The sequence below is a fragment of the Sapajus apella genome, unplaced genomic scaffold (assembly GCF_009761245.1).
Source record: "Sapajus apella isolate SASKATOON/1434 unplaced genomic scaffold, GSC_monkey_1.0 scaffold6, whole genome shotgun sequence".
NCBI lineage: Eukaryota > Metazoa > Chordata > Mammalia > Primates > Cebidae > Sapajus > Sapajus apella.
This window is the reverse complement of record NW_022436946.1, coordinates 44,592,439-44,605,312: the sequence shown is the minus strand read 5'-3', so window position 1 is coordinate 44,605,312 and position 12,874 is coordinate 44,592,439. Positions and strand designations below refer to the sequence as shown.

The 12,874-nt window shown below is 32.7% G+C and overlaps 1 protein-coding gene across 1 annotated transcript in view; it reads left to right on the top strand.

The window, feature by feature from the left end:
- The window catches only part of LIN28B (lin-28 homolog B), a 113,207-nt gene that overhangs the window by 1,692 nt on the left and 98,641 nt on the right, over positions 1–12,874 (top strand). The window contains exon 2 of the mRNA XM_032275160.1: positions 7,705–7,765. Coding sequence (XP_032131051.1) covers positions 7,720–7,765 — 46 coding nt within the window. The 5' untranslated portion in view covers positions 7,705–7,719. The remainder of the gene's footprint in view (positions 1–7,704; positions 7,766–12,874) is intronic.

Here is a 12,874-nt window from a genome sequence, read left to right as displayed (position 1 = left end):
AATTTTAAAAGTTAAGGGTGAATTCTTGGAAATATATGCCAATTTGTATTTCAACAATATAAAATTTGTTATGAAATTTATGCCATTTTTTTCTTCTGTGGATTTGTATAGATTTTATGGAGGACTTGTATGATAAATTAACAAAGGGAATGTAATAATCAGTATTCCATTTTCAATAATACACCCTTGTCCATCTTATGGAAAGTTCTTGCTTCTTAAATTATTTGTCATTGCATGTATGAAATATAGCAATCCAGTGTGCCTAATTCCCTACAGAGATTTAGAAATGAAACTGACACAAGGCCTCTTCTAGCATTTAGTGGGGAAGAGGCTATATTACCAATGAATAAAAAGTTTTATTTGACTTTTCCATTTTGCAAGTGGGATCAGCTAATCTTTGCTTGACAATATAAGGTCATAAAAATTTAAGTAATTGGATTGGTTTGTAAAGCATATTGGTTTTTGGTAACTGCTTATAGGTGTGTCTCAATTAATAGATCTGGAACCAAATGATTCAATGATTATATTCTCATTAATCCTTGTCAGACGGTATGGTATCTTATATAATATGTTCTCTGCTAGACTTCTTTCAGAAACAGTAAGAAGTTTATTGTGAAATTAGTCAAGATTTAAATTAAAAAATCTTCTAGGTTGTGAGGCAAGATATGGTCAATCTTATACTTTGCAAGGGAAACAAATTGAGATTTAAAGTAGTAGTGCTCAAAGTTAGTCTTCAGAATAACTTATTTTTAAGTGTGTTGCACATGTAAATTCCAAAATACAGTGAATTTAAGGTTGGCTTTTTTTTTTTCCTGTTTACTCTGAGGAAAAAGAAGATTTAACAAATCTTACCTGCCTGAAAGTTTGATAATGCTTGGTATCTGATATGGTAACATTTTTAGGGATTTGTGATACACTGCTGTCATAATTTACAAACCATGATTAAAGGAAAAAATAAGTTATTAAATAAAACAGGTAAGAATAACAGTCTTCAGGTGTGAGACTGATGTCTCTTTAAAAATAATTGTGAAGTGCTAGGCAGAGCTACCAAATTTGGGGACTATTAGCAAGTTCAGGTCAGGAAATGATCTATAAACATTTATCTTAAACCAGAGTTGAGTTGATTTAAAAAAAAGGAACATGGGGATACAGAGATTAATCAATTTAGAAGTAATTAAATTATTGATAAGATAGTGGTGTTACAAATTTTTGGACAACTGAAGTGTTTTCTTATTTGGTATTTTTCAGTAGAATCTAATTTTAAAATTCTCATAAACTCAGTTTTCTTGTTTAAATGCTTTCGAACCTGTACCTTATTTTCTTGCCTTTTAAAGGGACTATATTTTCTTTACAAATAACTACTGTTTTTGATGAACCACAAAGTAAGGAGTTTCTAGCTTTCCAAGAAGAACAATGGAAATTCTTTACATTCAGATACTTAAGGTTGATTTATATGAATAAGTCTTGGAATATATGAAATGCAGAATCTTACAGTTTTGAGAACCTTGCCCACCATGTGCTTGTGTACATGTACATTATTGTGTTGGATTTCTCTGGCACAATGATGCTTGACAAAGTCGCTGGCCATAGTGCTGAATCAAGACAGCCATATTGGTCACTGCTAAATCTGACTGGAAACTGTACAGTACACGGAAATAGTGTAGGGGTTCAAATAGCATCATGACCATAGGAAATGTATGCATATGTATTTCATAAATATTTTTATTTTTTTGCTTTTCACCTAGTTGAATTGGAATCATCAGAAATTTTGATAGAGAAATGTTATCCCTGAAGTATATTAATTTACTGTGTAGCATTGATTTTGAATAATGTCAGTAAAATCAATAGGATCAATGCTAGAGGTTTTCTGTTTCTTTGAAAGCTGCCACTTGCAAATGATGACAAGATTTTTAAAACCATTTTAAGCAACTACTGATTTAACTCAGAAACTACAATTTTGTTGACACTACTGTAAGGTGGTAGAGTATGAACTTGATATTTGCAGTTTTTGATTTAGGTTCATATTCTGGCATTATCAAAACCAACATCAAAATATGTGATTATCAAACTTAATCAAATTAGAAATCATTCATGAAATAAATTCCACTTAAAAACATTAAATAATTTTTAAAATAAGAATATAAATTTTGAAATTATAATGATACTGACTTGTCATTTTGGGGAAATTTTCTATTGTTTGAAACAGGACAAACACCAGGCTTTCAATGCTCAAAATATTACTGTGCTCTATATTATATGAAATGAGTACTAGTATGAAACCATTGTAGAAATTACCTGAAAAGGAATGTTGTAACCCATTTACTATATCAGTAAAAAGTACTATTTTAAGCATATAACTTTTACATGATTCTTCTAAAAATAGAATGGGTTGATATGCAGCATCATCAAATTAAGGGTCAAAGGTGACAAATCAGGACAAAGGGCATGCAACTCATTTTCAAGCAATCAGTTTCTAGTTTTTTCTTAGCAGAACAAAAGCTTAATTATATGGAAAAAAAAAGACTTAATGTTGAATGGCCAGTTCTAATGGTGGAAAAATAAGCTTACAATTTTCTAGATATTTTCAGATCAGTATTACTTTTACAGACTTAATTGGAAAGGCAAGAGCTGAAACACTACGTTTATATTTTTTGGACATTTTTCTATGCATCATTTGTTCAGATTCTACAAAATCATTTTAACTAAAATGTTCTAGACTGTATAGTTTAAAAAAATAGATATTTTGTGGATTGAACATTTTAGAAAAAATCTGTAAATTATGTTTTGTCTTTTGTATTAGTCTGTTGTTATAATCACCTCTGCTAGTTAAAATCCTATTATTTTTATTTGGTGTTACATTTATTACATCAGTAGGTCACCCAGCTTTGTAAGGATGAGTAACTTGTAAAGTATCTCTTTATCTTTATTAAAATGTTTATTGAAAATATTTAGAATACACTAAAAGTTCTCAGTTGTTAATCTCTGGTGATGATATAAATTTTGAACCATTAATAATGTTGTATATTAAAACTTAAAATGTATGTTAAATAAAATTTTCTTATTATTGTAATTAAATAGAAGTGTTCAGTTTTACCTGGAATCATTTTTGTTTACTATATCAAAAAACCACTTTAAAGTTTTGTCTTAAAGTTATGGTGGGCCTTTAAAATATATGTGATTACCTTTTTTAAGACAGGAATTTTGCCGTTATTTTGATCTTTTTGATCTGAAACCATTAGTGCTTTCTTTTACATTTCTTTACTGTGATCTAACAATGAGCTGTGAGCTTGATTACATAAAACTATTATTTCATATGTTGGAAGATAAAAACACATTAGCAAAACTATGCTGTGGCTCAACTGTTACAAATTTTTAAGCTAAAGAATTGTGTTTACCAACTCATCTAGTGCCATAATATTGCCTTTAAACAATTTTGAAAATACGCCAGTCGTCTTAAATTATTACTCATTTGTTTTTATTTTCCGAAATAAATTTGTTACAGTATTTGAAGAGAGTGTTAGAGCTATCCATATCTTATATAAAACCAATACAACTTCTATTTGTTAAAATGATTTAGAAAGTTAAATTTATCTCCATGATTCAGCAATGTCACAAATACCCTCTGATTTAAGGTTGTTTCACGTGATATATTATAAATTAAATAATATATTTTATAAAAAGAATGAAATATAAAAAGTGCTGTTTTTCTAATATAAAATTTTCTGTTCTCTCAATAATTTAAAAAATATTTCACCAAATGTAAAGCTTCTTGTTTTCAAATTCTAAATATTTTTAAGCTGTAGAAAGTCATGTGTAACTATTTCTCTTACTTTGAAGTAGATTATTCTGTTTAGATTTTCTATTCCTGTGTATGATTGAGGATACATGAGCAACATCTATGATTAAAGTAGGATATTCAGTTAAGCTGCAAAATAATTTATCCTGATTTTACTGAGGCAGCGTTTGAATTTAGTCTATTGACTAATCGCAAAAAATAATTACAGTAAGGTTGATAGATATAAATGTTCGTTAAGAGAACAGTTTAAGAAAATGCTTTCATAAAGTACTTACATTCACTTCAGTGTTGAACTTCCACGTTTAATATATTTGATGTGTGTATATGTTATATTTTAAGTTATAGTCAATTTACATCAGTATTGTGCTTTAGGTTTTACTCTAGTGTTAGTGTAATATTAATATATTTGCTATATGATTTTAAGTAGTGTTATTTTAAAACATTTTCTCCAGCTTGGAAATAAAAATCTATGCTGCCTTCCAAAGAATGTAGTTCAGTGATAGTTGAGACGTACTACAGCTTAGTTTTTCTTAAAACCATAAAGTGAATATTTATTATAGTAAGTTAGAATGTGCTTTATACTTATATTATTTTAGAAAATGCTGACTATAACAGAAACAAAAAATTATCTTACTTTTTAAAATGTTGAAAAATTGAGATGAGAATAAGTAATGAAATAATTTTTCTTACAGTGAATATTATTCTTTATTGTGAAATCATTTTTGTAACTTAAAGTAACTTTTGCATTTCTTAGTATTAGAAATAAAATTAACGTGATGTGAATTGAAGTAAAATTCTGAGTAATGTGAAATGTCGTAGTAGTTTCTTTTTATTGGTCCCTTCATTCTGTAAGCTTCAAAGAGCTTGGCAATTTTTTATTTTTATTTTTTGAGACAGAGTCTTACTGTGTAACCCAGGCTGGTGTGCAATGACCGGATCTCAGCTCACTGCAACCTCTGTCTCCCGGGTTCAAGCAATTCTCCTGCTTCAGCCTCCCAGGTAGCTGGGATTACAGTCATGCACGACTACGCCTGGCTAATTTTTGTATTTTTAGTAGAGATGGGTTTCACCATGTTGGCCAGGCTGGTCTCAAACTCCTGACCTCAAGTGATGCACTGGCCTTGGCCTCCCAAAGTGCTGGGATTACAGGCGTGAGCCACCACACTGACTGGCAATTTTTAAATGAATTACAATGTATAATTCATAATAGCAATCATTTTCCTTTACTTTTAGTTACAACAGTGGATTTTAACCATGAATGATATATAATGTATTTGAGAAGAATATTGTTATATGTTTTAATAGGAAATGTGACTTTAAGAATGTTTGTGTTGGATACTGTTTATAATTTAGTCACTCCTATAGCAGTAAATCATATATTTAAAATAATTGTAATTATTTTGTATATATGCATTTTATATTTGTAACATGTATATTATATTTGTAAGAGATTGTCTATCCAATTATTTTTTATGAAAAGATGGTTTAACACAACATTTTGTGTACAGTTCCATTTTTTTTTTTTTTATAAAAGTCAGCCTAGGAATAATCAACCCAGGTACAGGAATTCCTTGTCATTGGTTCAAAAATTATAATGGACACAAAATGTCAAAATTATGATAATGAGTTAAATAGGCACAGTCTCTCTAATCACAAAGCATAGAGTTCAGTTGGGAGAGAGAACATTTTCATGGAGTGTTATAATAAACTACAGTGTATACTATTACATGGTGGAGACATTGTATTCAGTATGGGGCAGTATGAAAAAGAGCTCTAAGTAGAGATCTAAATGGTGAACAGAGATTATTCTAGTGTAGGAGCAGAGAAGTGTATTTTGGGATTTTGCAGGTTTAGGTTTTTGTTTTCTAAGAAAACTTAATGAACTCTGTTAAATAAAATATTTTACCAAAATTTTTTCAATATAAATACTTGTATAAAATTTGTGGCTATTTTTGGAGTATTTATGCATTTGAAGAATTATTTAACTCCTGATATTTCTTTTCAAAAAACAGTCACCTAGAATAAGAATATAAACATTTAAAATTATAAATATTTTACAGCTTATACCTGTCTCGTTCCTATCATAGCTGTTCAGTAAGTATTGGATGGATACATCATAATATCTATATTTAAACTTAATTCTATTTTTTGTACTCTTGTTTTTGAACAATTTTATACCATTAACATCAGTGAAGTGCAATAATTGTGAAATAATCTCATGTTACTTTTCCTTTGAAATGAACATTATTAAAACTAGTATAACCAAGAACATCATATGTAAGTTTGAATAGTAAAAAATCTGAACATTATTATCAAATTGGCTTTTAAAAAAAACTCCAAAAGCTTATAGTTAGAGCTCTTGAATTAAATAGCATTATTTAGCTAACTTTCTTACATTATTTGATTTTAACTTTATTAAACCTACTATTTGTGATAATTTGTCCAAATTATTTGCAAAGGTTTTTTATAAACCTTATCTGTTGTGTTTACAGATCTTTAAAACATGTTGGCTTGAATTCTTCTGTAAATATAAGCAGGTAGGATTAAGAATAGGCTGTGGACTATTAGAATAGAAAGGCATAAGCTATAGTTGTACTGAAATATTCATGGACAATAATTAAATATACTCATAAGCCAGATGTGCAAAATAAAACTTGATACAGGATCAATTTAAAGGAAAGCTCTATTTCAATAAGTGTCTATAATGAATTTTGTTAAAGTTAGGATCTATCATTATCTTGTATCTTTTGGTTGTAAACACCGGATAACTGAAAGATTTAATGTACAGAGGTTCACATGCCTTTTGTTCACATTCTTCCTCTATTTTCAAATTTAACTCAGTGAGATTGTCATCCTTTGTGAAAAGGGTCAACATTCAGTAGAACTCTGCACTTGGAAAATTCTCCATTTCCTCTTGAGAAGAAAATTAGATTGCAACTTAAAGAATTTGTACAGAATGGCTTTTGTGTGTGTGTGTGTGAGAGAGAGCGAGAGAGAGCGAGCGAGCTGATATAGTAGATACGGTGTGTAAAAATTGTCTTAAGGAAAGACAATTCTGGGTGTAGCAGGTGAGTGTATGCATGTTCACACCAGTCTGTTTTATAAACCTTCATAACTCTGACCCAAGGATAAAAACAATAATTTAGTAGTCATCAGGAGTTCCTCTTCCAATCACTATACTTCATTACTATATGTAATGAAGTATACATTATTGCAAGTAATAATGCAATTATTATTTATTGCAAGTTTTATTGTGTTGTGGCATCTGCCAATGGATATATTAAAAACATCAATATTTACTCATATTTAAAAAATGACAACTGTTTGCTTTTTAAACAAACATTAACCCATTTAAAAATATGGGTTAATGCATACTAGATACTTTTAAATATACTTAATGATTAAGTGTATTACCATTAATGTAATTTTTCATTCACTTGACTGTAACAGCTGCAATATCAATTTTATGGTACCATCATTAGATTCTCATGATTTGTCTTCTAAAATGTATCTGAAGCGAATAGTCAGGTTCTTCAAGTAACATGATATTCTAGGTTAAGTAGATTTTAACTGTGCTTGGAAAAACTACTAGTGTTTTTAAATTACAGTGTAAAATTAAATATTAAAATTTAAACTGCATTGTTCATGAAATTGGTATCTTTTGACTACATGTTAATGGTCTTAAATGTTCTTTAAACCAGTGTCCTCTAGTAGAAATACAAGGCAAGTATATGCCAATTGGTTACCTAATTTTGCTAGGTGAGTCTTAAATTGTAAAAAAAACTTTACAGGTCTCTTCACAGAGTCAGAACCTGGGCATTTTATTGCTTTCTAATGGCCATTAGGATGAGGAAGAGGCAATTAAATAGGCAATTAATGTAGTACTGACTTGAGCTCTCTGATTTTAGGTTCTTCAGAAGAAGATGAAGCCATTCAAGCAGGTTTCACCAGCCCCAGCCCCAGCCCCAGGTCAGTCTTTTTTTTTTTTTTTTTTTTTTAATATTTTGTTTAATGTTTTAAAAGATCAAGGTCACTAGAGGCATATGGGAACTTGACAGCCCTCAGGAATTCTTCATCCTTTCTGCTTTGGCAAGTTGGATACCAAGTCCTCCTATACTCCATCCTGATCTCTCCATCTAAAAAACTGGTATTCCCACAAGAATTACATGGATGACCTCTTCTAATTAACTCCTTTCCCCCACTGCCACTTTTAGCAGTACTGTATTTTGTGATTCGTTTTTCTGTAACTTAAGCAACATAGATAATAGATACTTAAATGTTTATGGAGATTAATGAAAAGTACTCATGGCTTGTTTATTTTTGTAACTCCTAAAGTAAAATAGGTACTAACAGATACCTGCTGAACTAAATAAAAAATGAAGACATGGTGCTGTTTTAAAATAATTTATCATAACATAAATAGCACAATATAATACATTAGACATTTTGAGGAAATTTTTCTTATCCAGGAAGCTCTGTGTTGCTTTTCATGAACATATATCAGAATTTGCTCCTCATTTTCATGCTGCAAAACTGAGTCATTTGAACTTTAATATTTTATTTTATTTTATTTTATTTATTTATTTTTGAGACGGAGTTTCGCTCTTGTTACCCAGGCTGGAGTGCAATGGCGCGATCTCGGCTCACCGCAACCTCCACCTCCTGGGTTCAGGCAATTCTCCTGCCTCAGCCTCCTGAGTAGCTGGGATTACAGGCACGCGCCACTATGCCCAGCTGATTTTTTTGTATTTTTAGTAGAGACGGGGTTTCACCATGTTGACCAGGATGGTCTCGATCTCTTGACCTCGTGATCCCCTCGCCTCGGCCTCCCAAAGTGCTGGGATTACAGGCGTGAGCCACCGCGCCCGGCTTCTTTAATATTTTAAAACTGGACTTTTGACATACTCTCTTATATTGCTAAAATTAACTTAAAAGTTATAGCACTATCTTTTAGTAACAATCTTATTTGATAATTTATTACTCTGGCTTGACTAGTACCACTTTGAAGACACACATAGGAGCTGTGATATTGCAAAGTATATGACTATTAATAATAACTACAAGTAAAATGATGTTATTCTGTTATTAAACTTATCAAATATAGGATTGTGGGTAGCAAGGGGAAACCAGTAAGGATCAAAAAGTTCAACAAGGAAACCACGATAGGTATTTCCATTTAAGAAACTGCTTTTTTTTTTTAGAGCGAATCTTGATGTAGAGATGATGCTCTACTGAATATTATGAAAAAAGCGATTCTCCAAAGTTGCTATAAATGTTTTAGTATACCAACTAGTTTCCTTTTCATTTATTTAAAAAAATTTTTTCTCCTTATTATCAACTGTGATTTTTTTGTTGGAGCCAGTCCAGAGACCTTTTTCTTTTTTGTTGGGAAATAATGTTAACACCGATGTGTTAAGTGACTGCAATAAAGTTTCACGTCTGTATTTCCTTGTGATTATAAAGGGGATTGGAGGGAAAAGGTATCACTTTTCACCAGAAGAATGGTTGTTTCTAGAGATTACATTTTAGGCTAAAAGACTTTGAATATCCACTGGTCCAGTTTCCTCACTATATAGATGAAGAAACTGAGTCCCAGAGAAGTTATTGGCCCAAGGCGACAGGTTGGTAAATAGAAACAGAATTTTGGCCTCCATTTTCTAGCTGATGCTTTCTCTCCACAAATTTGCTTCTCACACAGGCATCTTTAAAGCCTGAAGATTTCTTTTCACGTGTCTCATCTTTTACCCTTCTTTCCTTTTTCATTTCGGATATACTTGCCCTCTCTCCCCAAATAAACCCAAAGGGTAAATATTGAAACAAATACCAGGGAGACAGTCCACATTCTTATTTCAGTTGATTATTTCTTTTGATGAAATAGAGCTTTAAAGAATACTTTTATTCACTGCTTTGAGAAAGGAAGAAAGAATAGTATATTAACATTATTTAGTGTTCCTCCACAGACTCATGGTATTTATTGCAAAAAGATCTTTAAATTAGGAAACATACATGCTAAAGTAGTACAGTTGAAAAATACTTTCATTTTGCAACTAAAACATAAAGCTCCCTTTTGTGCTATTCTAGGCAAAGTAATGTAAAACTTAGTACTAAATGAGTTTTCTAACCTGTTACTGTTCTAATTAAAGTCATTTAAGAAAGTATTTGTTGAGCACAGTTTGGAAAATATTTTTCCTTCTCATTGGGAAATGCGTTAATGTAATAGGATTTTTGCGATTCCAGGTTTTTTTTTAAGATATTTCTACAGCTATTATGTATAACTATTTTGAAAAGTTGAAAAATACTTTCTACGGAATGTTAGTCTTAAAACAACTCTCCTTTTCTGAATTTTGTACTAAATATTTTGCTGAAATATAACTGACCAAAAAGAAGGAAGCATTTGCAAATTTTGAAATATAAAGGCAAATTTTGAAATTTAAAGGCAGTTTGTTTGGAAAACTTAAAAATTATGCTAATTCGTTTCTGTATTTCCATAATTTTACTTAATTATTCCGGGGAAAGTGTGTTAAGGTATTAAAGGAAAGTCTTAAGAGATTTTTTTTTTTACCTCTTGTGTATATATTCTAAAATTGGACCAATTTTGTGAAGCCAGAGCATTTTGCCTCCAGACAAGGAAATTAAACGAGAATGGAATTTTGCTTTTTGGAAACAAAAGCAAAGTGACCATATCTATATTCTGAAGTGCCTCTGCTGCAAGACCCACGCACCCAGTCGGGCGCGCCTTGCATTTGACTCCATGTGGTAGGAATGTCAAGAAAGTTACCACCAAGTGGTTTACAAAAACGTGGTGGGAGGAATCCGGACAGTTTGCCCGACGGGCGGGTCGGCGGCTTTCAGGCGGGAGAGATCTTGCCTGGGGCGGAGAGAGAGATCCCGAAAATCGCGTCCAGCCCCTTCCCGCCACGTTTTTTCTTGATCCTCCGAAGGCCCGGGGCAACGTTTGCCATCGCGGCTTCCCGAAAGGACGGCGTTGCGGGAAGACAGCTCGGTTTTAGGCATGGCCTGGTGTGGGGGGGTGGAGGTGGTCATTTTCTTGGGTACGGACTGCGCTTAGCTTTTGAAATTCGGACATCTCATAGGAAAAGGGATCAAATTATTAATGATATACATCTGGAAATTCAGTACAAATACTAAGTTGTGCATAGTGTTTTTGCCATAGTGGTGAAGGCAGGAGTTTCTTTTGTTTGGTGTTCTTGGGGACAAGATGACAAATGTAAAAGTCTCTTAGTGAGAAATCACCAGCCTTCTCTGATCGACCCCACTTTGAGAGAGGAGATGGTAAGGTGATGAATAAAGGGAAAAGTGACTGAGGAGAGAAAGGTGAGAGGAAGCTGCGGAGGCAGGAGGTGGAGGGAAAGCGCAGATCTGCTGGCGCGGAGTCTGGGGTCTCAAGTCTCGGGCAGCCTGGGGAGCGACCTGCCTGGAGAGGCGGGTTGCGATGGCAGCGCTGGGCTACAGACCCCGCCTTATTTGCGGGGAGGAGAGGACGGGTGGAGTCACTTGCTGCAGTGCCACAGCCCCTCCTCCTAGTTTTAAGAAGAACCGAAGCATTGTTTCAGCTTTAACCGAAGTCACTCATTCCTTGTTGAAAACAACGACGGTGGGCTCTGGCACCCCTTTCGGCTCCTTGTATTGTACTGTTGGAGGAAAAAAAGTCTAGGAAAATGTGTACCTCGTGTTTTAAATGGGGAAGATTGTGATAGCCAACCAGGCATATGATAGGTTATTTCCTTGCGTTTAACCCCCAGTGCATTGACGATTCTTTGTACCTACTTGAATTCATTTTAAAGACATTTTGAAAGAACTATGATAAGTCAAGCTATAAAGTATTGGCTTTTGCAGAATAAAACACGGGTTTTGAGTCAAACAGGTCTTTCAGGCACTAAAAACAAGTAGGAAATGAGAAAAAAATTAAAACCAGAAGACTTCAGGAAAGTGACAAATTAGAAAGCATTCTAGGAGACTCATAGGACGATTTTAGGTGAAAGAAGCACTCTAGGAGCTTGAGCTTATGGGCAGTTTATATTATAAAAGGGTCTTAGGCTCAAAAGTTTTGTGGGAAGGCACAGAAAAGACATTGCTATATTCTTGAATTGATGAGTGATTATTTTATGTTTCTCAATGTTTCTCCTTCTTTTACTTCTCTCCCTTTCCAACTTCCTTGCTTGCTTCTTCCTTCTCCCTCTACCCTTCCCTCGCCTCTTCTCTTCCCCTTTCTTTTACCCTCCCCCAAGGTATGTAAATGCATTTGTCTTAAATTCTTCATGAATGAATTTCAGGAGATTTTTCAGGGTTCCCAGTTGGAAAAAGCCTTCTACACAACTTGAAAGGCTGATGTCCCTCTCAGGAAATGAATGAGTCGATAACCTCTGACACCAGTGACCACTCCAGTGAACCTTACCTTAATTCCACTAATACTGGAGGCCCCCAATTAGGCAAGACTGTGAATCTCATAACTATACAGTGTGGTTCAGTTATGGTACTCCACACTTTTCATCCACATGTTAATAAATTTGAATTTCATCAAATTTAACAATGAACAGAGATTCTCAATCTACCTACCTATTATGATTCTGGTTTTATAATAATTAAACTTTTCTAATTAAAAACAACCTTAAAGTGTTATTTACCATAAATATTTTACAAAGCCAAACTATACTGTCTTGTGAATTTTGTGATTATTACTTTTATGTGAATAATAGCACTTCACCTCAATTTACATGAACGCTTTCTGAGATTTTTTTCCTCTGATACCAGATGTTGATTTTTTAAAGTGATTCTTTAAAATATAAAAAACACATAAATTACTTTTTCGATTTCATATTATGTCATTAGCTTAGCCTGTAATGCCATCATTGAGATTACTTTCTTGTAAGTCAGTGTGATCAGTATAATAGAAGTAATTTCTACCATGAAAATAATGCCTAGTAAATGTTTTGTTAGTAAATAATCTTTTCAGAGCTTTGAGCTTTTGTTACATTTTCAAAATCTTTGGACTTTCACACCTTTTCTTTTCTCATTAACAGCTGGCACATGGTTGTGCCTCCAAAAAAAAAAAAAAAA